The sequence below is a fragment of the Pongo abelii genome, chromosome 1 (assembly GCF_028885655.2).
Source record: "Pongo abelii isolate AG06213 chromosome 1, NHGRI_mPonAbe1-v2.0_pri, whole genome shotgun sequence".
NCBI lineage: Eukaryota > Metazoa > Chordata > Mammalia > Primates > Hominidae > Pongo > Pongo abelii.
In genome coordinates, this window is record NC_071985.2 from 93,797,310 (window position 1) to 93,823,458 (window position 26,149).

The 26,149-nt window shown below is 45.9% G+C and overlaps 1 protein-coding gene across 1 annotated transcript in view; it reads right to left on the minus strand.

Moving 5' to 3' along the window:
* The window catches only part of PRCC (proline rich mitotic checkpoint control factor), a 33,853-nt gene extending 7,987 nt beyond the window's left edge, over window positions 1-25,866 (minus strand). The window contains exons 1-4 of the mRNA XM_002810010.6: window positions 24,783-25,866; window positions 10,721-10,768; window positions 5,891-6,457; window positions 958-1,053 (exon numbers count right to left, since the gene is read on the minus strand). Coding sequence (XP_002810056.1) covers window positions 958-1,053; window positions 5,891-6,457; window positions 10,721-10,768; window positions 24,783-25,250 — 1,179 coding nt within the window. The 5' untranslated portion in view covers window positions 25,251-25,866. The remainder of the gene's footprint in view (window positions 1-957; window positions 1,054-5,890; window positions 6,458-10,720; window positions 10,769-24,782) is intronic.
* Window positions 25,867-26,149: the final 283 nt, after the last annotated feature.

Genomic DNA, 26,149 nt, shown 5'->3' on the forward strand with positions numbered 1-26,149 from the left:
TGGCCGGCTAGATGCAGTGGCTCACGCCTGTAATCCCAGCACTTTGGGAGGCTGAGACGGGCTGATCACTTGAAGCCAGGAGTTCGAGACTAGCCTGGGCCAACGTGGTGAAACCCCATCTCTACTAAAAATACAAAAATTAGCCGGACATGGTGGCACATGCCTGTAATCCCAGCTACTCCTACTCAGGAGGCTGAGGCACAAGAATCGCTTGAGCCTGAGAGGCAGAGGTTGCAGTGAGCTGAGATCGTGCCACCATACTCCAGCCTGGGTGACAGAGCAAGACTCTGCTCAAAACAAACAAACAAACAAAAAACAAAAAAAACCAAACAACTAGATAAGGCCACATGAGCAGAGTCTAGTCAGTGAGATCAAAGTGGATGTGCTCTTAGAAACTTTCAGGAAGTCTCCTAGAAAGCGAGGGGAAGTGTTCCTCCCTTTCTTTCTCTACCCTGCTGCATCTCCAATGCCAGTGTGATGGCTGTAGCTTTAACTATCATGGACCATAAGAATAAAGGCCACAGCCTAGGGATGGCAAAGCGACGATCAGAAAGGGACTGAAGCTAGGCACGGTAAATCATACCTGTAATCCCACCACTTTGGGAGACCAAGGCAGAAGGATTGCTTGAGCCCAGGAGTTCAAGTGCAGCCTGGACAACAAGCAAGATCCCATCTCTACCAAAAAAAAAAAAAAAAGAAGGGGACTAGATCCCTGACTCTGTGGAGCTTCCAAAGCACCCCTGGCCTGCCTACCTGTATCCTTCTTCCATGAAGAAAAAAACTAACTTCCTTTATATAAGCCACTATTATTTAGAGTTTCTCCGTTACATGTTGCCAACCTAATCCTGATACAGTTTTGTCTTTTGTGTGTCTGTGTTTTTTTAATTTCCTTTGGCTTCAGATTTGAAACGTGGTGCCCAGCGGTCAAAGATGGTCACTTGTGCTTTGTTAACTTACTGCTTCGTCATCGATGAAGGAGGCATCTGGGGCAATTTCCTGGGGGGGGACCTGGGCCGGGTCCTGTGCAGGATAGTAGCCACCACTGTAATAATCCTGCAGCCAAACAGGAAAGAAAAACACACCAACTGAGGGCACAGTTGGAGAGGGGAAGGTAAGGTCTGTCCGGAAACAGAAAATTGTCATCAAAGAGGCAGTGGTGAGATAGCTACACTACAGCTTCCTCAAACAGACCAGTTAAAGGCATAGATCCCAAGGACCGACCTATAACTCAAGAACAGTCCCTACAGCTTTTCTCATCTACACTATCCAGACAGATGGATATTTTTCAGGAAAGGGTAACAAGAAACAAAGTCTCTCCTACTTCAATCTATACCTTGCTCCCTCAGCTACTTCCTGAGACTCTCACCTCTTACCTCTACCATGCCCTCAGCCCTGCTCCTCCTGCTCATAAGACCCCAATGAGCTACGACGCAAGCAGGGACAAGAAGGCATATGTCGTGCCATTCCTGCTCCTCATTCTAGTTTGGTCCTGTGAATACAGGGAAACAGTCTAAACGGGGTGGGGAGGTTATAGATCTCTGATTTAAAATAACCACTATTAGGATACAATGAAACTTACAAAGCTGGGAACAAAGCAGGTTTGTTTACCAGATTTTGAGTTCAGGAATCTCATGATTCCCCTTACAGGTGAGTGGCCCAGATGTTGCTGCAGACCCTAGAGGAAGAGGAAGGTGAAGGCAAGGGCAAGGCCTCTCTGCTTGGCGAAGTCAGGCAGCCACAGGGCCAATAAACTGTTTCCTCCTTGCCAACACTTTTTCCTAATTCTTCCACTTCATCTTAAACTCCAAGAAATGCCCTTCTAAGAACATTTGTTTTATGATGAGCTAAATGAAAATAGGTTTAATATTCACTACATAAAATAATATATAAAAATCCAGAGCAATTAGAGTATGGATTTTTTTTATAATGGTATTCACAATAAGATACATTTAAATTTCAGAGTCCCCTAGTGTATTTAAAGTGCTTTAATTTACATAGATTATCTCAATGGTGTTTATAACTGCATATAGAATTCTAATTTGTTATTCAATTTAAATAGCATCTTTTTTTTTCTGCTAAAGAGGTAAAAACACTATCTTTCTCCATCCTTCTTTTTTTGAGATGGAGTTTCGCTCTTGTTGCCCAGGCTGGAGTGCAATAGTGCCATCTTGGCTCACTGCAACCTCGCCTCCTGGGTTCAAGCGATTCTCCTGTCTCAGCCTCCCATGTAGCTGGGATTACAGGCGCATGCCAGCATGCTCAGCAAATTTTTGTATTTTTAGTAAAGATGGAGTCTCATCATATTGGTCAGGCTGGTCTTGAACTCCTGACCTCAGGTGATCCTCCTGCCTTGGCCTCCCAAAGTGCTGGCATTACAGGCGTGAGCTGGCATTACAGGCGTGAGCCACCACACCCAGCCTATCTTCCTCCATCCTTCTAACAACCACCTTAAGGGCAGATATAGTATCTCTGCTCAGCCTATAGGAAACAACAAGGCTTAACAGCAAAGATTTAGGAAACAAAATTGTTTTCAAAGTATTTGGTCAGAACAGGTTCTCCACAAAGCCCTCTCTCTTCACTCATGCTCAGATTGAAAACAATAATGCTGACCATTCAGAGAATCACAGTGGTTGAAGGGACTTAAGTCTTCCAACCATCCCAGGCCAGCAGTTTTTAAACTTGCTGAAGCTGCCCAGTCATGGAGCCAGCCAGCTGCCTCTGTTCAACTCCACCACTGGTGCCAGGTCCCCCAACTCCTGCTGCTAGGAGCCCTCTACATCTTGGGAAGCTCTGACTGCTAGGAATTCTCTCTTAAACCTATGTACAACCTGGCATTCTATACTTTTACTCTCTGAGGCCCTACACATCAAATCTAAATATCTCTTCCAAACAACAGGTGAATACAACGTGAATAAAAAGTTACAATCAGCATTTATTGAACATTTACTATTTTCCAGGAACCACCATGCTAAACTAATGTAATTATTTTAGCAACACTTTGAGTTGCTCTGATATCCCATTTTACACCTGAAAAATCTGAGACTGAGAGAGGCAGTTAAGTAACTTGCCCAAACTCAGCTTGAGATTCAAACCTCAAACCACCCTCAGGATTCTATTTATTATTATTTTTTTGATTCTCTTTATTCTTACTTTGCACTCAACCCTCCAGATTCCCTTCTTTCCTCCTTGGCCCCAACTCTCCCTTCCTGTTTTTCTCAATACTCCTCACCTCTAGAAACTCTTCTTAAACTAACTGCTATCTAGACGTCTATGCCATAGATTCCCTTATCCTCATCATCCACATTTCAGGAAGCTATCTTGTAATTCTAAGATTAGATACCAGTCCTCTTCCGCCTTCCCTTCATACCTCTCACCAGCTCCGACAATCAGATTTTGTTTTCAACATAGGGGAAGTGCTCCAGGACACTGGTCTAGGAAAAATTTTACAGCTAAGACCTCAAAAGCACAGGCAATAAAACCAAAAGTCAGCGGGGTACGGTGGCTCACGCCTGTAATCCCATCACTTTGGGAGTCCAAGGTGGGCAGATCACCTGAGATCAGGAGTTCCAGACTAGCCTGACCAACATGGTGAAACCCAGTCTCTACTAAAAATACAAAAATTAGCCAGGCGTGGTGGCAGGCGCATATAATCCCTGTTACTCGAGAGGCTGAGGCGGGAGAATCGCTTGAACCCGGGCGGTAGAGGTTGCAGTGAGCCGGGATCGCACCACTGCACTCCAGCCTGGGTGACGGAGCAAGACTCCATCTCAAAAATAAAAAAATAAAAAATAGGCAGGGCGTGGTAGCTCACCTCTGTAACCCCAGCACTTTGGGAGGCCCAGGTGGGCAGATCATTTGAGGTCAGGAGTTCGAGAACAGCCTGGCCAACATGGTGAAACCCTGTCTCTACTAAAAATACAAAAAAAATTAGCCGGGCCTGGTGGCACATGCCTGTAATCCCAGTTACTCAGGAGGCTGAGGCAGGAGAATCACTTGAACCCGGGAGGCGGAGGTTGCAGTGAGCCGGGATCGCGCCACTGCACTCCAGCCTGGGCGACACAGCAAGACCCTGTCTCAAGAAATAAATAAATAAATAAATAAAATAAAATAAATAAAAATAATGGCCGGGCACGGTGGCCCACGCCTGTAATCCCAGTACTTTGGGAGGCTGAAGTGGGCGGATCACCTGAGGTCGGGAGTTCGAGACTAGCCTGACCAAAATGGAGAAACCCTGTCTCTACTAAAAATATAAAAAATTAGCCGGGCATGGTGGTGCATGCCTGTAATCCAAACTACTAGGGAGGCTGAGGCAGGATAATCGCTTGAACCTGGGAGGCGGAGGTTGCAGTGAGCCGAGATCGTGCCATTGTACTCCAGCCTGGGCAACAGAGCGAGACTCCGTCTCAAAAAAAAAAAAAAAAAAAAAAGATGCTGGCAAGGTTGTAGAGAAACGAGAACACTTATACACTTTATACACTGCGGATGGCAATGTAAATTATTTCAGCCACCATGGAAAGTAGTTTGGAGATTTCTCAAAGAACTTAAAACAGAGCTACCATTCAAGCCAGCAATCCCATTACTGGGTATATACCCAAAGGAATATAAATTACTCTACTGTAAAGACACATGCACACATGTTCATCACAGCACTATTCGCAATAGCAAAGACACAGAATCAATCTACATGCCCATCAACAGTGGACTGAAGAAAGAAAACGTGGTACATATATACCATGGAATACTACACAGCCATAAAAAAAAGAACAAAATCATGTCCTTTGCAGCAGCATGGATGGAGCTGGAAGCCATTAAGCAAATTAACACAGAAACAGAAAACCAAATACCACGTTTTCACTTATAAATAGGAACTAAACACTGAGTATACATGGACACAAGGAAGGGAACAACAGACACCAGGGCCTACTTGAGTGTGGAAGGTAAGGATCAAAAACTACCTATTACAGCCAAGTGTGGTGGCTCACACTATAATCCCATCACTTTAGGAGGCTGAAACGGGCAGATCACTTAAGGCCAGAAGTTTGAGACCACCCTGGCCAACACAGTGAAACCCCGTCTCTACTAAAAATACAAAAATTAAATTAGCGGGCATGGTGCAATGTGCCTGTAGTCCCAGCTATTTGGGAGGCTGAGGCGGGAGAGTTGCTTGAACCTGGGAGGTGGAGGTTGTAGTGAGTCAAGATCGTGCCACTGCACTCCAGCCTGGGCGACAGAGCAAGACTCCGTCTCAAAAAATGTAAAATACAAATACAAAAATTAGCTGGGCATGTTAGTGGTGGCACACATCTGTAGTCCCAGCTACTCGGGAGGCTGAGGCAGAGAATCGCTTGAACTCGGGAGGCAGAGGTTGCAGTTGAGCCAAGATTGTGCCACCGCACTCCAGCCTGGGCAACAGAGTGAGATTCCTTCCAAAAAAAAAAGGCGAAAAACCTACCTATCAGGTACTATACCTATCGGGTACTATGCTCATTACCTGGGTGACAAAATCATCTGTACGCCAAACCCGTGACATGCAATTTACCCATGTAACAAACCTGTACATGTACCTCCTGAACCTAAAACAAAGGTTAGGAAGAAAAAAAAAAGATAGATATATATATCACAAATATATACAAATATTATGGATCAATAAAAAATAAATAGATTGTTTTCAGAATAAAGATGTCATTTATGTGGTTCACCCTGTCAGACTTCAAAACTTGGGCAATTTAGATTAATATGGTTCAGAATAAAGGTATGTTCTGTGGCCTAATAAATAGAGAAGGTTAATTTAGCCAAAGTGACACCACAGAGGCTGTATCACTAGCTCAAAGCTCTCCTTGACCACCATGTTCCAACATTCCCTCGCCTGCCCTCTGTGCCTCCTACCCACCTGATAATAAGCACCAGCGGCATTGGCATCGCCATACGTGGAAAACTGATTGTAGCTGTAATCGTCCCCAGGCTTAGGCATCCAAGGGGCCCCACTTGAGCCTGCTGCCATCTTGAATTCAAGGGGGGCATTGGCTGCATCATCCTGGAAAGCCGGCTCTGGTTCCGTGCCTGGAGGCAGCTCTTCAGGGACAGTGGGGATGGGGTAAGGGTATGGCTCAACTCCAGGTGGCTCAGCCTTTTCAGGGAGGGAGAAAAAGTTTTCGGGGGCTACTTCCTCATCACTGTCGTCTTCTTCCTGCGTGATCTGCTTTGTCACCTGCAAGGCAGCACTCTTGGCAGCAGCCTTGATAGCAGAGGGCGACGGAGTGGTGGTTGTGGTGCCCACAACAGGGGCAAGAGAGGAAGTCTTGGTCTTAGAAGCCAGTCTGGAGGGCTTAGTATCAGGGGAGCCATCCGAGGGTTTGCGGGAGAAGGCATGGGGCAGGAGCAACCTGTTAGTCTCTTTCACAGTCAGGTTTTTAGGTTGGGGAAGCAAGGCAGACAAACCAGTCCCCTCACCGGATCCCTGGTGAGCCCAGGTGTGGGATAGGAGGAAGGAAAGATGACAAGTGAGATTTTATGTACTAGCAACACCAAAAACAACAGTTACAGATAAGTTCTCTAGCCTAAAATCTTACCAGCCCTTGTTTCTTCCTTACCTCCATCCACTCAGACCACCTAATCTGGGCTTGACTCCTGCTACTTCAGGCCTTTCTGCGGGCTGCTTCTCCCAAGGTGAGGTATCATTCCTCTTCTCTCCCATCCCAACCCAGCTCCACTGCCCTCTTCTAGAGCGAGCCTTCCTCAACTCTGTGTCTTCAACAAATATGATGCTCTTAACCTCACATCATCCTTCCTGCCAAAAAGCCCAGGTCTCTCCAGCTCATCACTCAACCTCTCTCCATGTCCTGAAGGGACCTCTTAACACAAGAACCCTCTCCTTCCTTTGGAATGCTACCCAAAATCAAGAACAAGGTTCTGTCCAAAAGAAACATTCATACGGTTGCCAAAAGTCCCTTCCCAGCTGGGCGGTGGTGGCTCACGCCTGTAATCCCAGCACTTTGGGAGGCCAAGGTGGGCGGATCATGAGGTCAGGAGTTCGAGACCAGCCTGGCCAACATACTGAAGGCCCATTTCTCCTAAAAATACAAAAATTAGCCAGGCATGGTGGCAGGTGCCTGTAATCCCAACTACTTGGGAGGCTGAGGCAGAAGAATCGCTTGAACCCAGGAAGCGGAGGTTGCAGTGAGCCGAGATCATGCCACTGTACTCCAGCTTGGGTGACAGAGTGAGACCCCTTCTCAAAAAAAAAAAAAAAAAAAAAAAGTCCCTTCCCCTGACCAAGGGAGAAAGCTAACCCTGAGCGAGACCCCTCAGCAGCGCTAATGACGCCTAGGAAAGAGTGGAGGCCCAGCACGTTCAGCAAGGAAGCAGTGAGTCCAGAGACTGCAAGGGGCCTGACACAGCTTTTTCCAACCCTTTAAATTGCTCTCCTTGTCACCATCCCCAAAGCAAAGGAAACAGGATTTCCTTTCTCTTTTTTTTTCCCCCCTTAGATAGGAACTTGAAGCCTCAGCTTGGGTGGGGCAGCTCCCTTAGGACTTAAGTGCTAAGGGTATTTTTTTGTTTTTTTGGTCGGAGTCTCGCTCTGTTGCCCAGGCTGGAGTGCAGTGACATGATCTTGGCTCACTGCAACCTCCGCCTCCCAGGTTCAAGCAATTCTCTGCCTCAGCCTCCTGAGTAGCTGGGATTATAGGTGCCCACCACCACGCATGCCTGGCTAATTTTTGTATTTTTAGTAGAGACAGGGTTTTACCATCTTGGCCAGGCTGGTCTTCAACACCTGACCTTATGATCCATCCGCCTCAGCCTCCCGAAGTGCTGGGATTACAGGCATGAGCCACAGCGGCCCGCCTAAGAGTATTTTTTACGTAAGACCATAGAATCCTACATCAGCTGACTGAAAGGGTTTTTATAAGATCATCTTCAGTTCTTTTCAGACTTACTCAGCTTGCAAATTTCCCTCATCTATTACTGCTTTTTATAAAAATATGTAATTTTAGTATGTTTAGTGCCATTATACATACAGAGGTAGTTTTGTCAGCCAGAAATGAGTATATATATATATGCTGTATTTTTTTAATCTGAAGTCCCCTACCCTACCCAAGGAAAGCCCTATAGATGTGGCATATTAGCTTGTTAATGCCAGAGTCAAGCATTTAACTTTTGATCTGTAAGCTCACTGGCCCAGCCCATCCAGAGTTCCTATTACCCAAAAGATTCTGCTTTCTCTATGCTAAAAGGCCAGTTTGGCCTAACTGTAGAGCTAAGGGAAATGCCAATTGGAAAAGGAGAATGGAATAAGGTCACTGTGTCACTGTCTTAGAGTACCAGTGTACTCCAGCCTTCTCAGCCAAGAAATGCCCAGAGTGAATAAGACATTTGAGTCAAGCCACACAGAACTGCTCATCTGGAGACTGGGCTCTTCTTGCTGTGTGTGTGTTCACAAACTTGGTCCAGCCTGGAAGCGCCCAGAGGCTCTGGTTCATAGGAACCAGACTGAGGTACAGGGCGGAGCACACCCTCAGGCTACCTTTGAAGTGTCTGACTTATCAGATATCTGGGGTCATGGCTACAACATTTTGCAGTCCTAAGTCCCCACTCTGCCTTAAGAGCTCAGAATTCCTCTATCTACTCATTTCTTCCTACCACCTGGAAGATTGTTCTTTACAGTCTTCAGTCTTACAGTGGGGGCGCCTTCTGAGCCAGTCCACCTCCTCCAGGAAGCTATCCTGGTAACAGGACTGCCTTTGCTCAGTCTCAGCACGCCAACATCTTGCATGACTCCTTTTTCATCTACTATAAATACAAACACCAGGGCCAGGTGCAGTGGCTCATGCCTATAATTTCAGTACTTTGGGAGGCCGAGACGGGCAGATCACGAGGTCAGGAGATCGAGACCGTCCTGGCTAACACGGTGAAACCCCGTCTCTACTAAAAATACAAAAAAATTAGCCGGGCGTGGTGGCGGGTGCCTGTAGTCCCAGCTACTCTGGAGGCTGAGGCAGGAGAATGGCGTGAACCCAGGAGGCGGAGCTTGCAGTGAGCCGAGATCACACCACTGCACTCCAGCCTGGGCGACAGAGCGAGACTCCGTCTCCCCCCAAAAAAAAAAATTAAATAAATAAATACAAATATCAGCCTTGCCAGTTATCTTTCTAACTTCCATACAACCACGTCCTTCTAAAACTGCTCAGAGGTGGAAGCAACATTTAACTGAGTCAGGAGAAGGGGCAGCTTTGTATCATATACTTGAATCACAAGACAGCCACTATTTTATTTTATTTATTTTTTATTTTATTTTATTTTATTTTTATTTATTTATTTATTTATTTATTTTTTATGGAGTCTTGCTCTGTTGCCAAGGCTGGAGTGCAGTGGCACGATCTCAGCTCACCGCAACTTCCACCTCACGGGTTCAAGCGATTCTCCTGCCTCAGCCTCCCAAGTAGCTGGGACTATAGGCGCCCGCCACCACGCCCAGCTAATTTTTGTATTTTTAGTAGAGACAGGGTTTCACCATGTTGGCCAGGCTGGTCTCAAACTCCTGACCTCAGGTGATCTGCCCGCCTGGGCCTCCCAGTGTTGGGATTACAGGCATGAGCCACCGTGCCAGGCAAGACAGCCACTTTATGAAAGCAGGACCACTTCTGCTTTTCCCTGAGACATATGATCAACATGAGGTTAGAATGTATAAATCACCAAGTGTGTAAGGAATGGGAAGAAGCTCCTGGGGGCCAGGATAATAGTACTGAGATGAGGGGAAACAGAAGCAAACAGCAGGGAAATCATCTACTAGCACTGTCTTGTTGAGGACTTCTGGTTTCAATTACAAGGAGCTAAGTGCAGCAGTTAAGAGCTTGGACTCAACAGTCAGACTGGCCAGGCGTGGTGGCTCACGCCTGTAATCCCAGCACTTTGGGGAGGCCAAGGTGGGCGGATCACCTGAGGTCGGGAGTTTGAGACCAGCCTGACCAACATGGAGAAACCCCATCTCTACTTAAAATACAAAATTAGCTGGGTGCGGTGGCGCATGCCTGTAAACCCAGCTACTCGGGAGGCTGAGGCAGGAGAACCACTTGAACTGGGAGGAGGAGGATGCGGTGAGCCAAGATTGCACCATTGCACTCCAGCCTGGGCAACAAGAGCGAAACTCCGCCTCAAAAAAAAAAAAAAATTGTCAGATTGCCCACACTAGTTGTCTGAACTTGGGCAAGTTCCTCAGTTTCCTCATATGTAAAACAGGGATGATAACACTATGGCTTAGGCACTATCATGAGGATGAAATCAATTAAATGCTAGTAAAGCACTCAGAACAGTGCCTGGTTCACAGTAAGTGCTATTTAAGTGCTTATTTTCCAGGTTAAAAATGAGACAGGGAGAAGATAGACAATTTTAACATCATTTTGACTAATCCACTTATTCTACCCTCCCTAAATAATCCTTTTACACTATACGTAATGAACTGAATTGAGTTACAATTCATCTCCCTACCACTGCCTGTCTTCCAGGAAAGGTAATACCAGCATGTTAAAGCCAGGAATAGAGTAGAGAGGGTAGAGATGCACAAGGTCTGAAGTTATAAAGAAAAACAAAGCCGAACCTAAATAGTCCTCAAATATCTGTGTTTGCTCTAAACCTAATCTGAAAACTGCTGGATACTGTAAGTCCTGTCTTTGAGGAAATAATACAGGAAGAGAAAAAAAATGGTTTATATCACAATGCTTACCTGAAGGATAGTTTTCTTCTTTGTGGGTTCATCTTCCTCAGAATCTGACTAAGAGAAAAAGAAATGAAGTAAGGCCTCACTGTTTTAGGACAGTAAAGGAAACACATTAAATGTAGCACATATGAAGGGTTGGACAACAGTGGCCATCTTGTCTGTACCCCCCCTCTGTACAGAGGTGCACTCACCCCAGGCCCAGTCAAACAACACAGCTCCCTTCCTGATCTCAAACAGCTTCAGACAAATCAGGGTATGCCTTGGCCTCCCTTGATTACTCAACTCCCCTGCCCTCTCAGACCTGTTGCACAGCCTTTTTGGCATCAATTTCTTTTCTGTTAAATTAAGACTATTTCCTCCCATCTGGTCCTTGGTGGAAAGAAAAAGCTATCCCCATTCTTCTTCCTATAATTCTGTCCACCAAAAGATGAATGGGAATTGGCCCACAATCTCACCCAATCTCAGCTTCACTTTTAAAACCACTTATATAGACTACATAACCACAAGGCTGGGGAACTCCAGTGGGATTGAGTGGTGTGTTAACTACTCTTCTATGAGGCATTAAAGGTCAAAGCCATTGCAGAAATCCATTCCTTCTCCAAGTATGATCTATTGTCCGACACAGTTGTTCATGTTCAGGAAGAAAGCAGGCAAATGATGACCATGAGGATCTGGGGCAAGACAGGAGGTCATCTGTGTTATCCTTCTGATTCATCAGGATTGCTTCTAAGACAAGCTCTCATGCTGAAAAATAGCTAAACTTTTAGCTCTATCTCAGTTCCTTGGCACCTTCAAGTCAAGGAGAGTCGCAAGGCATATGAATAGCAAGCTTTAACATTTTTATTTTAAAAAATTATTCCCCCAGCCATGAACCTTAAAGCTTTCCATTTGTTCCCAGGGCCTTGGTTTGGATATCTATAAATAAAAAGGCAATTAGGCAAGAATGTCAGATCCCATTCATCTCCAAGATTCTGTGAGAACTCAAATCCTCTGCTGTTCTATACTCGCTCTCATATCTCACAAGTTCCTTTTTGAATTTATCTCTTCCAAGGATCTTTCAATCATAATTACCTATTATATTCAAGACACTGTGCTAAGTACTGTACACAGCATTTCCTAACCAGTGTCCCAGGCAGGGCTTGGCCAGCTAGAGTCCTAGACCACTAGTCTCAGTCTGGACCATTTCCCGCAGTGTGCTTCAAAGATTCCCTGTGTGTGCCACGATATGAAAAAAGTACCTGCCCTCAAAGAATTTACACTCCAGTAAAAAGAATAAGTACCCAAATCACTGTAATAAAAGGCAGTATAAGGCCGGGCGCAGTGGCTCACACCTGTAACTCAGTACTTTGAGAGGCCAAGACAGGCAGATCACCTGAGGTCAGGAGTTTGAGACCATCCTGGCCAGCATGGTGAAACCTTATCTCTACTAAAAATATAAAAATTAGCTGGGCATGGTGGTGGGCACCTGTAATCCCCAGCTACTCGGGAGGCTGAGGCAGGAGAAATGCTTGAACCGGGGAAGCAGAGGTTGCAATGAGCCAAGATCTTGCAATCCAGTCTGGGTGACAGAGCAAGACTCTGTCTCAAAAAATAAAATAAAATAAAAATAAAAGGCAGTATAAGATAAGAGCACCAAGTGTGGTTCAAACATCCCCTCAATTAGTACTACCATTACGGAAAACCGTATGGAGGTGCCTTAAAAAAACTAAAAATATAAATTTAGTCAGGCGTGGTGGTACAAGCCTGTAGTCCCAGCTACTCGGAAGGCTGAGGTGGGTCACCTGAGCCTAGGAGGTCAAGGCTGCAGCAAGCCGTGATCATGTAACTGCATTCCACCCTGGGTGACAGAGTAAGACCTTGTCTCAAATACTAAAAATAAATAAAAATAATAAAATTTAAAATAAAAATAAATCTTAAAATAAAAAAAAAATTTAAATAAATTTAAAAAAAATTAACAATAGAATTTGCCATATGACAGTGTGGCGCAGTGGCTCACACCTGTAATCCCAGCACTTTGGGAGGCCAAGACGGGAGGATTACTTGAGCCCAGGAGTTTGAGACCAGCCCAGACAACATGGTGAAACCCCGTCTCTACTAAAAATACAAAAGATTAGCCGGGTGTGTTGGCACATGCCTGTAATCCCAGCTACTCGGGAGGCTGAGGCAGGAGAATCGCTTGAACCTGGGAGGCAGAGGTTGCAGTGAGCCAAGATCACGCCACTGCACTCCAGCCCGGGCGACAGAGTGAAACTCCATCTCAAAATAAATAAATAAATAAAAATACTAAAGTTAGCCAGGCGTGGTGGTGCGCGCTTCTTGGGAGGCTGAGGTACAAGAATTGCTTGAATCCAGGAGGCGGAGGTTGCAGTGAGCTGGGATTGTGCCACTGTACTCCAGCCTGGGTAACAGAGCGGACTCTGTCTCAAAAAAAAAAAAAAAAAATTACACCAGGCATGGTGGCTCACACCTGTAATCCTAGCACTTTGGGAGCACTTCCTAGCACTCCAAAATTGGAGAATCATTTGAGGCCAGGAGTTCAAGACCAGCCTGGTCAACATAGTGAGACCCCCGCCCCCCCCACCTCTAATCTTTAAAAAAAAGAAGATGAAATAGAAAATAAAAGAGGAACCTCACTCAGAAATTTTTTACAAAACAAAAATAAATAAAAATTTAAAATAGGCCCAGTCCGGTGGCTTACACCTGTCATTCCAGCACTTTGGGAGGCCAAGGAAGGCAGGTCACTTGAGGTCAGGAGTTCGAGACCAGCCTGGCCAACACGGTGAAACCTCGTCTCTACGAAAAATACAAAAATTAGCTGGGCATGATGGCGGGCACCTTTGCCTGTAGTCCCAGTTACTCGGGAGGCTGAGGCAGGAGAACTGCTTGAACCCAGGAGGCGGAGGTTACAGTGAGTGCTGAGCTTGCACCACTACACTCCAGCCTGGGTGACAGAGCGAGACTTGGTCTCAATAATGATAATAATAATAATTAAAATAATACAAATTTTAAATTTTTTTAAATTAAAATTTAGCTGGGCATGGTGGTGCACACCTGCAGTCCTAACTACTAGGGAGGCTGAGATGAGAGGATCGCTTGAGCCTGGGAGGTGGAAGTTATAATGAGCCAAAATCATGCCACTGCACTCCAGCCTGGGTGACAGAGTAAGACCCTATCTCAGAAAAAAAAAAAAAAAAAAAAAAAAAAAAATATATATATATATATATATATATATATATTACCCGGCCGGGTGCAGTGGCTCACGCCTGTAATCCCAGCACTTTGGGAGGCTGAGGCGGGGGAACACCTGAGGTCAGGAGTTCCAGACCAGCCTGACCAATATGATGAAAGCCCGTCTCTACTAAAAATATAAAAATTAGCCAGGCATGGTGGCAGGTGCCTATAATCCCAGCTACTCGGGAGGCTAAGGTAGGAGAATTGCTTGAACCCAGGAGGAAGAGGTTGCAGTGAGCTGAGATTGCGCCACTGCACTCCAGCCTGGGCAACAAGAGCAAAACTCCATCTCAAAAAAAGTTGCCATATGACAGCCTGGGCAATATGGTGAAACTCTGTCTCCACAAAAAATACAAAAATTAGCTGAGTGTGGTGGCGCACGCCTGTAGTCCCAGATACTCGGGGAGCTGAGGTGGAAGGATCACTTAAACCCAGGAAGTCGAGGCTGCACTGAGCTGTGATTATGCCACTGCACTTCAGCCTGGGCAACAGAGTGAGACCCTGCCTCAAAAAAAAAAAAAAAAAAAAAAAAAAAAGAATTACTATATGATCCAGTAATTCCACTTCTCTAGGTGTTTACCCAAAAGATTTGAAATCAGTTTGCCAAAGAGGTGTCTGCACTCCCATGTTCACTGTAGCATTATTCACAGTAGCCAAGTTATGGAAGCAACCTAAGTGTCCATCAACAGATGAATGGATAAAGAAAACATGGTATTTATACACAATGGAATAACAGCCTTAAAAATGGAAATTCTGTCATTTGCAGTAGCATGGATAGAACTGGAGAACGTTATGCTAAGTGAAATAAGCCAAGTAGACAAAGTAGACAAATAGCACATGTTCTCACTTACATGTAGAATCTAAAAGAAGGAACTTCATAGAAGCAGAGAGTACAATGGTGGTTACCACTGAGGAGACGATGGTAAAAGGGCACAAAATCTCAGACAGGAAGAATAAGTCTGAGGGTTTTTTTGAGATCTATTGCACAGTATGGTGAATATAGTTAATAATAGTGTATTATACATTTCAAAATTGCTGAGAGTGAATTTCAAATGTTCTCAGCACAAAAAAATAAGCATTTGAAGTGATAGCTATGTTAATTTAATTATTCTACCGTATTCATAAATCTTATCATCTTGTATCCTATAGATACAATGATAAATTGTCAACTTACAATAAAAATGTTGAATCCCCTTAAAGAATCTCCTGTTTGTATTTGTGCTTCCTTTCATGTAAGTCCTTCCCCTTGTCACTCACACCCCTCCCATATCACTGCCACCTCTCATTCTGTTATCAATCTGCATTCTCTACTTCCTGACTCAAAACTCGTGAGAAGTCTCTCTGATGAACCTCACCTTGCTCCTTTTCACTAGGTGTCCCTACATCACTCAATTGCTTAGGGTGGCATCATATTAACTCAGGTTCATTTGTGCCTACTCTGTAAACATTACATTTTTCACATATATTCTTGCCTTTACTCTGACAGCAAAGGGTATTTCTTATAGTTGAATACTTCCTCCCAGTAGTCAGTACACAATGAATTTAATTACTGACTGCTGCCAAATATGTTTTTTTTTTTAACCCGTAAGGGAAATCCATCTTGGTATCTAAATGTGGGGGATAAAGGAAAGGGTGGCAAAGGAAAGGACAACCATCCACCAAGTGCTTCCTATGTATCAGGCAATTTACTCATTTTTCATTTAATCCTTATAATAACATTTCAAAGTAGGCATTATTATTATCTCAACTTTATGGTAAAGAAAGTAAGGCTCAGAGAGATAAAATAGGATGGGGCAGAACCAGGATCAGAACCAGTTCCGGTGCCCATGCTTTTGCGGGAACACCACACTGAGCTGTCTGCTGTCCAGGTCTGAGATTCACACTCACTAGATCCCACACGACATAGCTGAGAGAGCATGAGGCATAAAATCAGAAGCACTGGCTTGAGTCTCAGCTCTGCCCCTTACTGGCTAAGGGATCCCGCTATTTAACTTCCCCAAGCCTAAGGTGCAAATAGTACTTACCCATGTCACAACCACAGCAGCTACTGTCAGTGAAAATGATACAAACTAAAATTCTAAACAAAGTTTAAAAATTATTATTTTCTCTGGTTTGCCAAGATATCAAACTCACCCAAGAAAAGACTTAAGCACCTGGCACCTAAGCATTTTCTACCTTTTCTTTCTGTTCTAAGTAACTCTCATTGCTCCTTACAGACTCCTGACCATCTCTCCTGTCTTTTGACCATGAAGACTTATCTCCTTTCTGGCAGACCACACAGAACAACCTCACTATGGGGTATATAAGGTTTTCATGGATTCCCCAAATACGTTTAAACTGTGACATCCTAGGCAACAGGTCCAATGGCAATAATCTGAAATAAACAAATTTTATCCAAATTTAAGATGATTACATTTATAAAACTATTCAAGCATATTCTTATTTTTCAGATCCTTTGAAAAACAAAAAGTGGCTACTGTGAGACTGTAGTAAGCAAACTGCCCCACAGCTAATAGAATTGAAGGCCAGATCCACTGTGGAAAGAAAATTCAATTTCTCTGTAAATGTCACAGATTGTTTCCATGATACTGACAACCTGAGTTTATAGTTTAAAAGCACACACACACAAAAAAACCTCTACAAAGACTTCGGAACAGTCTATTATTTCTAGATTTAGAGGACTGCTATGGCTACTCACAATCATTCTTCTCTTTGAACATCTTTTTCCCTTGAGACATGGTCTTGCTCTGCTGTGCCCAGGCTGGAGTAGAGTGGCGCAATTATAGCTCACTGTAACCTCAAACTCCTGGGTTCAAGCAATCTTCCTGCCTCAGCCTCCCAAGTAGCTGGGACTACAGGCACTTGCCCACCATGCTCAGCTATTTTATTTTTAAAATTTTTTTGTAGAGATAAAAGGCAGGGTCTCACTCTGTTGCCCAGGCTGATCTCAAACTCCTGTCCTCAAGCAATCCACCTGCCTTGGCCTCCCAAAGTGTTGGGATTGCAGGCATGAGCCACTGCACACCCAGCCCGAACATCTTATATAAAACTTCTACTGACCCCTATTATAAATCATCTCATGACACACCATAAATGACAGACTCCCTGAAACAGAACACTAAAATGACAACTTCAAAAATGAGGCAAGGTGGGGATGGCCAGGCACAGTGGTTCACCCCTATAATCCCAGCATTTGGGGAGGCCCAGATGGGAGGACTGCTTGAGCCCAGGAGTTTTGAGACAAGTCTGGGCACTGTAGAGAGACCTCATCTCTACCAAAAAATTTTAAAAATTAGCCGGGTGCGGTGGCTCACGCCTGTGATCCCAGCACTTTGGGAGGCCGAGGTGGGCAGATCACAAGGTCAGGAGTTCGAGACCAGCCTGGCCAATATGGTGAAACCCCATCTCTACTAAAAATACAAAAATTAGCCGGGGTTGGTGGCGGGCGCCGGTAGTCCCAGCTACTCGGGAGGCTGAGGCAGGAGAATCGCTTGAACCCGGAAGGCAGAGGTTGCAGTGAGCTGAGATTGCGCCACTGCACTCCAGACTGTGCGACAGAGCGAGACTCAAAAAAAAAAAAAAAAAAAAAATTTTAAATCGGCCATGTGCCTGTAATCCCAGCTACTCAGAAGGCTGAGGTAGGAGGATTGCTTGAGCCAAGGAGGTCAAGGCTGAAGTAGGCTAAGATTGTGCCACTACACTCCAGGCTGGGCAACAGAGCAGGACCCTCCAAAAAAAAAAAGAAAGAAAGAAAGAAAAATGAGGCAGGAGGATCACTTGAGCCCAGGGGTTTGAGGCCAGCCCGGATAACATGGTAAGACCCCTGTCTCCACACAAAAACAATTTTTTTTTGAGACGGAGTCTCCCTCTGTTGCCCAGGCTGGAGTGCAGTGGCACAATCTCGGTTCACTGCAACCTCCGCCTCCCAGGTTCACGCCATTCTCCTGCCTCAGCCTCCTGAATAGCTGGGACTACAGGCACCCGCCACCACGCTCGGCTAATTTTTTGTATTTTTAGTAGAGACGGGGTTTCACCATGTTAGCCGGGATGGTCTCGATCTCCTGACCTCGTGATCCGCCCGCCTCGGCCTCCCAAACTGCTGGGATTATAGGCATGAGCCACCACGCCCGGCTTTTTTGTTTGTTTGTTTTTGAGACGGAGTCTTGCTCTGTCACCCAGGCTGGAGTGCAGTGGCGCGATCTTGGCTCACTGCAACCTCTGCCTTCCAGGTTCAAGCAATTCTCTGCCTCAGCTTCCCAAGTAGCTGGGATTTCAGGTATGCACCACCACGCCCAGCTAATTTTTATATTTTTAGTAGAGATGGGGTTTCACCATCTTGGCCAGGCTGGTCTTGAACTCTTGACCTCATGATCCACCAGCCTCAGCCTCCCAAAGTGCGGGGTTTACAGGCGTGAGCCACCATGCCCGGCAAAAAAATTGTTTAAAAACATAGGCAGGTACAGTGGCACATTACTGTAGTCCCAGCTACTGGGGAGACTGAGGCAGGAGGGTTGCTTGAGCCCAGGAGGTAGAGGCTGCAGTGAGCCATAATCAAGCCACAACATTCCAGCCTGGGCAACAGACTGAGACCCTGTCTCATTAAAAAAAAAAAAAAAAAGAAAAGAAAAAGGGCCAGGCGCAGTGGCTCACGCCTGTAATCCCAGCACTTTGGGAGGCCGAGACAGGTGGATCACGAGGTCAGGGGTTCGAGACCAGCCTGACTAACATGGTGAAACCCCGTCTCTACTAAAGATACAAAAATTAGCTGGGTGTGGTGGTGGGCGCCTTAATCCCAGCTACTCAGGAGGCTGAGGCAGGAGAATTGCTTGAACCCCGGAGGCGGAGGTTGCAGTGAGCCAAGATCGAGCCACTGCACTCCAGCCTGGGCAACAGAGAGAGACTCTGTCTCAAAAAAAAAAAAAAAGGTGACTCAAAAAAAAGAAAGAAAGAAACTCTGCACCCATTAAACAGTAACTCTTTATCCCCACCTCCCCCCAGCCCCTGGTAACTGCTATTCCACTTTCCATCTCTATGAATTTGACTTTTCTAGATACCTCATATAAGCATAACTATATAATATTTGTCCTTTTGTGACTGGCTTACTTTACTTAGCATAATGTCTTCAAGGTCTATCCATGTTGTAGCACGTATCAGAATTTCATTCCTTTTTAAGGTTGAATAATATCCTAAAGTGTGCACATACCACATTTTATCTATTCATTTGTAGATGAACACTTGGGTTGTTGCCACCTTTGGCTACTGGGAATATTGCTGCTATGAATACCGGCGTACAAGTATCTGTTTGAATCTCCACTTTTGATTCTTTTCACCTAGGAGTGAAATTGGCGGATCATCATTCTGTTTGTTTAACCTTTTGAGGAACTGCCAAACTGTTTTCTTCAGGAGTATACTAAATGGAGGTTGTGGAGTCAACTTCTAGAGAGTACTAAAGACCAGCAAATGGCCATCTGGGTGGGTCTGCGCCATTAGATCAAGAAAGGAGGACAATGCTAGAAACACTGGAGCATCCAGGGCTGAGAGTGTCCCGGGCCACAATAGGCACACATTGGTTTTGAGGCACAAACTGCTGAGTCTGTTAATAAGAAAGTATTGTATTTCTTCTTGGCCTCACGAGAACCTGAGCCTCAATGGCCACCACTGTCCTCTCTGTTCCACTGCCAAGAGTGACAAGACACACATACCCCGAGACTGCTGAGCAAGAACGGAAACAGACATTTTCCATTAAGCTAGGTCCAGTGGGATCTGCTAATCTATCAGAGCCTCATTCCCCACGGCAGCCTCTCTCTTATCTTCCCAGGCTCTGGCTCTGAGACACTGCCTCTCCAAAAAGCAATCACTAGCTTCCAGAACTAAAAGCCAAGGAGGAAATAAGAACCCAAGAACAGATGCCCCCTAAGACCCACACCCCGGGGCTCCAAACCCTAATCATTACTACTATTATCCCCATTTGCTAGATTCATCAACCTTTTTTACTCTTAAGTCTCAAGTACCTGCTGCTAGGATACCGTTTTCACTCCCATCTTTGCACCCCTCATTTGTATTGCTTTCTGCTTTCTGGCTGCTCCAGGCTCTTCCTTCTATGTTTTCCACAGACACCCCGATAAACACAACAAATCTCATCCAGGTTCAAATACAATCACAGCTACTCACAAACTGTGTTTTCAGGCAAATCACTTCTGTTCTCTAAACTCCTGTTTTCTTCTTTATAAACTAAAGTAAGTGCCCAGCACAGTGTCAGACATTAAGCAGGTGCCCCACACAGATAAGCACACTCTCCCTTCCCTTTAGCTAGGGCTAAAACTTAGCTAAATCCACTGCAGGCAATTCTTATTTGGTTACTAGAAGTGACAAAAATTAGTGAAATCTGTCTCAGAGCTTCAAATTTTCTACTATCTGGGTAAACAATCTGAAAGTGGTGGTAAATACTAATCCAGATAACCCTAAAATTTCTGTGTGCTTTGGAATACACGTTATAAATGATAGAAAACTCTTCCAGCAGACTTATTCTTCTGATTTGGGTTTTTCATATGCTAGGGGAAGCCTGCCTCCCCTGAGCCTATGAAATCAACCAGTGTAGCTTGGGTCACAGCAAGAAGGGAAAAAGAAGGGACGATTATCCATTCTATGGATCATTCCTAATTCCTCACAAAAATCAAAAGCTGACTGAATTTAATTTTGGAATACGCCTGGAGGGAGAATTTGGTACTACGCTGACTGCAGATGATTGGATAATATGACCCAAATCAAATCAATCAAATTCTCACTCCAGGAAAACCAGAATTGAGACTACCATCATAGTTCAATCTGGACTGATCTCCAAAAGGAAAGAAATAAAAACCAAGATGTGGGTGGCCATCCTTCATCTACAACAAAGATTAAGAAGCCAATCCGCAGAGAAATAATGAATCAAGGCCAGAAGCAGTGGCTCACGCCTGTAATCCCAGCACTTTGGGAGGCCAAGGCAGGCAGATCAGTTGAGCCCAGGAGTTTGACACCAGCCTTGGCAACATGGTGAAACCCCATCTCTACTAAAAATACAAAAATTAACCAGTCTCATAATTTGGTCTCAAAACAAATAAATAAATATATTAAAATTTAAAAATAAAATAAATTTTTTAAAAAATGAATCAGATGTGCAAAGAACAGCTGTGTAGAGATCCCCAACAGACCTCAGGTTCCTGATGCAGGTCCCTTCTGAGGTACCACAGTATATTTATGATGCATTACCATTTAAGGCTAGGCGTGGTGGCTCACATCTGTAATCCCAGTACTTTGAGAGGCCAAGGCAGGAGGGCTGCTTGAGCTCAAGAGTTCAAGACCAGCCTGGGCAATGTAGCAAGACAACCTCTCTATTTATTTAAAAAAGAAAAAAAAAAAAAACATTTAAACTAGCTTGAGTTGGCTTCTAACACTTGCAACAAATGAAATCTAACTAATCGCCAATCTGCTCTGCCTCCTGCATTCCCTCAATAAATGGCAACACCACCTCCCCGCTCCCCGCCGCTGCCTGAGGCAAATGCAGTGGGGGTCAACCTTGAATCCTCTCCTTAGTGTAACATCTAATCAATCCTCCAGTCTTATCACTTCCCCCTCCTAAATATACCTTGATGCTCCAGTTCTCTCCATCCCCTAGTTCATCATCCAGGCCACCAGCCTCTCACATTCTGCCAGTCTTGCTCCTCCAAGTTTCTCACCACTCTGTGATCAGAGAATTCTTGCCTTTAAGGGGTCTTCACTACCCCAAAATGAGATAGAAAGACCCTAGCATGGCATCCAAGGCCCATTATCTGGCCTCAGTCTCTCTCTCTCTAGCCCCATTCTCTCAGCACTCCCCACCCTCTCAAATGCTCCAGCCACTGTGCTTTACTCACCTGAGGTTCCCTGAAAGCATTGTCCCTCTCTGTCCTCCAAGCTTTTATACATTGTTTCCTCTGCTGTGCTGCTCCCCATACTACCCTTTCTTCAGCCTTATCTCTGCTTAGACATCTCCCCCCAGAGGGCTCCCCACCTCCCAAGACTGGACTAATGCCCACTAGGTGTACTCCAATGGCACCAGCCTATCACGGTCCTTCTCTGCCTTGTCCTAAAATCTATTTCCTTCTCTGTTTTCTCCAGTAATCATAAGCTCCTTTCGGGCTGGGGCTATCATGTTCACTACTGTACATTCTTAGCTCCAGGTACAAAGAAAGAGCTCAATATCAATTGAACAAAATTGTTGAGAGTTAATTACTTCTAATTACTTCTACTTCAGCACCAAACTCTGAAGGGAAATTATTTACTTAAGGAAACCTAATTCATTCTTTCAAATGCGTACTAAGAGCCTAAGTGTAAGACATAGAGCTCAGAACCGGAGGAGCTTACATCTGGAGGGGGCATGGCTCTTTTAAAGACAATGGTTGGCTGGCGTGGTGGCTCATGCCTATAATCCCAGCACTTTGGGAGGCCAAGGTGGTCAGATCACCTGAGGTCAGGAGCTCAAGACCCGCCTGACCAACATGGAGAAACCCCAGTCTCTACCCAAAATACAAAATTAGCTGGGCGTGGTGGCACATGCCTGTAATCCCAGCTACTCGGGAGGCTGAGGCAGGATAATCGCTTGAACCCTGGAGGCGGAGGTTGCAGTGAGCCGAGATTGTGCCACTGCACTCCAGCCTAGGCAACAGGAGCAAAACTACATCTCAAAAGATAAATAAAGACAAAGGTTACCCTCACCTGACCATCTTGAACATTCTTAGGCTAACTTTCTGCAGGAATTATGTGTTCCAAGAACAAAAAGACCAACTTGAACAGAACAAAAATGGGAAACTCAACCAGCAAGGGCTAGGACTTTAATTAGCCATGTCACTGTTCACCTCAGAAATTTAGTGAATGCTTACAAAGGAGGGAGTGTTAGTCTTCAGAGTTTTCTGCCACCTCAGCCAACCCAAATGGCAGATTCTACAGCCTCTCCCAACTTTCTATAATGCTACCTTCACAGAGCTAGAAATGAGCTTTTCATGTCCGTGTAGACTGTGTTTATTTGTCTCATTCAGAGATCTTTCCTTGTTCCAGGTTAAATCAAAGCCAAGGTAAGTTTTCATGGAGCAATAAAAGGCTTTTTTTTTGGATCCTAGACTTAGGATGAGAGACTCTCAGGTGTGAAAGAAGGGGGAAATAAAATGGAAGAAAGTGGCCAGGTGCTGTGGCTCACGCCTGTAATCCCAGCACTTTGGGAGGCCGAGGTGGGTGGATCACGAGGTCAGGAGATCGAGACCATCCTGGCCAACATGGTGAAACCCTGTCTCTACTAAAAATACAAAAAAATTAGCCAGGCGTGGCGGCGGGCGCCTGTAGTCCCAGCTACTCAGGAGGCTGAGGCAGGAGAATGGCGTGAACCCGGGAGGTGGAGCTTGCAGTGAGCAGAGATTGCGCCACTGTAATCCAGCCTGGGCGACAGAGGGAGACTCCGTCTCAAAAAAAAAAAAAAAAAAAAAGGAAGAAAGTTTCGAACAAGATAGGGAGGGAAACTCTGGAACCTCCTTCCATGAAGAATCCATATTGGAGTTCTTTCACTCACAAAATATCCATGGGAGTATTCAGTATGTGCCAGGCACTGTTTTAAGTACTAGGGTTATAGCAGTGAATTTTTTTTTTTAATCCCTGCCTTCATGGAGTTTATATACTAGTGGGAGGACAGATGATGTTAAGTGCAATGGAGAAAAATAAAACAAAGAGCAATGGGGAGGAGGAGGTGATAGGAGGTTGCAATTTAAATACATAGCAAGGCTAGGGAAGTCCTCACCGAAAACAGGCCTTTTAGGCCAAGTGAGGTGACGGAGAGAACATTAGGATATCTGAGAGAAGAAATTTAAGGAACAGCAAGTTCAAAGAATGGAAATGGCTCCTAGGCAGAGCTGGGAGTCTGAAGAAAAGCAAGGGCAATAAATTTATCTTCGGTAAGTAATTCTAAGCAGTTCCTGCTCCCAGGCTTAATCTCTCCTTTATCTCCAAAGCCCTCACTCCGGAAGCCTTGTATTTTTCCACTGTCACATATAGAAACAGGTAAGACTCGCTGCCTCTTCTAGGAACAGTACCCAAGCAATCTAACTCACCTAGCTTTGACCATAGCTAAATGATGAAAATGAGGCACAGATCTGAGGTTGAGAGAGACTGAACCTTAATCTTAATCTTCACTCTGCCCTTTTACCAGGTAAAATCGTGCATGCTGGACACCTGTTTCTCATCTGTAAAACAATAGTATGTTACCTCCCAGAGCTCTGTAATAATTGAAAGAAAGGACCAATGAACGGCAAATGATCTGCACTGAACAAATATTGGATTTCTCCTCTAACTCCCCTCAAAAATAGAATCCAAGATTGCTATCATTTTCCTCCAGGCCTGATGCTTTTGAGTTCAGAGGCAAGGAAAAGATTTGTCCCAGATGTTCGGCAAAGGTTCAGGAGCCCTGTCTCCTGTCATTCTTCAGGTGCCAGATTTCATCCTGTTCTCAGTAGGAAGAAAGGGGAAAAAGCCGGACTGAAGTGAAGATGCAAAGAGGGGGAGCGGATCCAAGTGTCCCTAGGCCTGTCAGTACCAGGTGATGATGACATGTGGCCTTCTGCAGGCAAGCCCAGCTTCAGGAAACCCACATGGGCAAACACCCAAACTCCCCGAAGTTGACCAACTTCAGCTCAATTAATCGCATTATAAGAGGATTCCAGCGGCCTTGAATCCACGGATGAGTTTGTAGGAAGGAGTTCTGAAATCTCCACATGTCCCTCCTACAGCCGACTCAAACCCGATGGACAGTTTGGGGGTGCCTTCCCCGGATACTCACATCTCCCTTATGCAACTCCGGCGCCGCGATCTTCACGGGCTCTTTCCTCTTCTTTGGCTTGGGAAGCCCCAGCGGGGGACCGGCACCGCCAATTGGAGGGGGCAGATTGAGGCCAGGGCCTCGGGGCGAGGGCAACCCCAATCCCAGTCCCTCCCCAACTCCCGCCGCTTCAGCCGGGCTCACGCCTGGAGGTGGAGGGAAGCCTCCCAGGCCGAAGGGCAAGGGGGGAGGAGGCTGAAGCCTGGGGTCTCCGGTGGGTGGGGGAAGCAACAGCGGCGGGGGAAAGGCTGGGGCCAGCATCTGAGGGGGCGGAGGCAGCAAGGCCGGACCCTTGGGCGCAGGGAGAGAAGCGAACAAGCCCCCTAAAGCGGGCCCAGATGTAGGAGCCACCGCCTCCTCTTCCTCCGGCTCTGGCTCAGCCTCATCCGGCTCGCTCTCATCGCTGCTGGCGTAAGCAACCAGCGACATGGCGCCTCCCGCCTTTGGGGCGCCCTTGCCGGCAGATGAGGCCTACTTGAGACCGGGGATGCGCGGAGGCCTAGTAGGCCCCGCCACCCAGCGGGGCGGGGAACCGAAAAGTCCGCCTGCTCCGTACTCTAGGGCTAGCCCCGGCAGAAACTCATGGCTACGGCTGATTTCCACCGAACAAGGCGTCCCCCTTCACTTAAGCTCCCAGTCCCGGGCAACTACACACAGCTAATGGCCGCCGAGTCACTCCGCCTCCTCCTTGCCGCACCAATACAGGAACTACAACTTCCAGAGAAGACTTTGGCCACAGCCCGGTTCTTTGCCGCAGGGATCTCAGCGCAAGGCACGGCGGGAGTTGGTGTCCGAGGAAGGATTTGGGGCGAGCAGGGGGAGGCAGAAGAGAAACCCGCCTCTGACGCAGGGACACCTGGGGTGAGTAGTTTTTTTCGTCGCCTAACAATTCCGAGGTGACTACAAGCCCCACCGGTCACCACGGCAGTCACTGAGACGGATAGGAGAGCATTTCGGTACTTGAAGTTCCCTATGGTAGCCCCTTGGCCACCAAGATTTCTGGGAGATATGGTGCTCTTAGAAACTGCAAGTGATGTCGGGAACCAAAGGGAGTCTGGGAAGCTGGCGGATTGGGGAAAATGGCTTAAAGGCAAAGTGATCTGTAAATGAACTGGTGAAGCTTCCCAGTCGGCTGGGGCTGGGAATTAGAATAAAACACCCCCAAAACAGCAAGGGCCCAGAGGACCCGTACGAAATTGGGCTGCAAGCCAGAAAGAAGCGAGGCTGCAGGTCTAATAATAAGCATCTAAGAGTTGAAATAAATGTGACGTAAGAGGGAGGAGGTGATCTTCCTCACCAGGATCGGGGTGCACATCCAGGAACACACC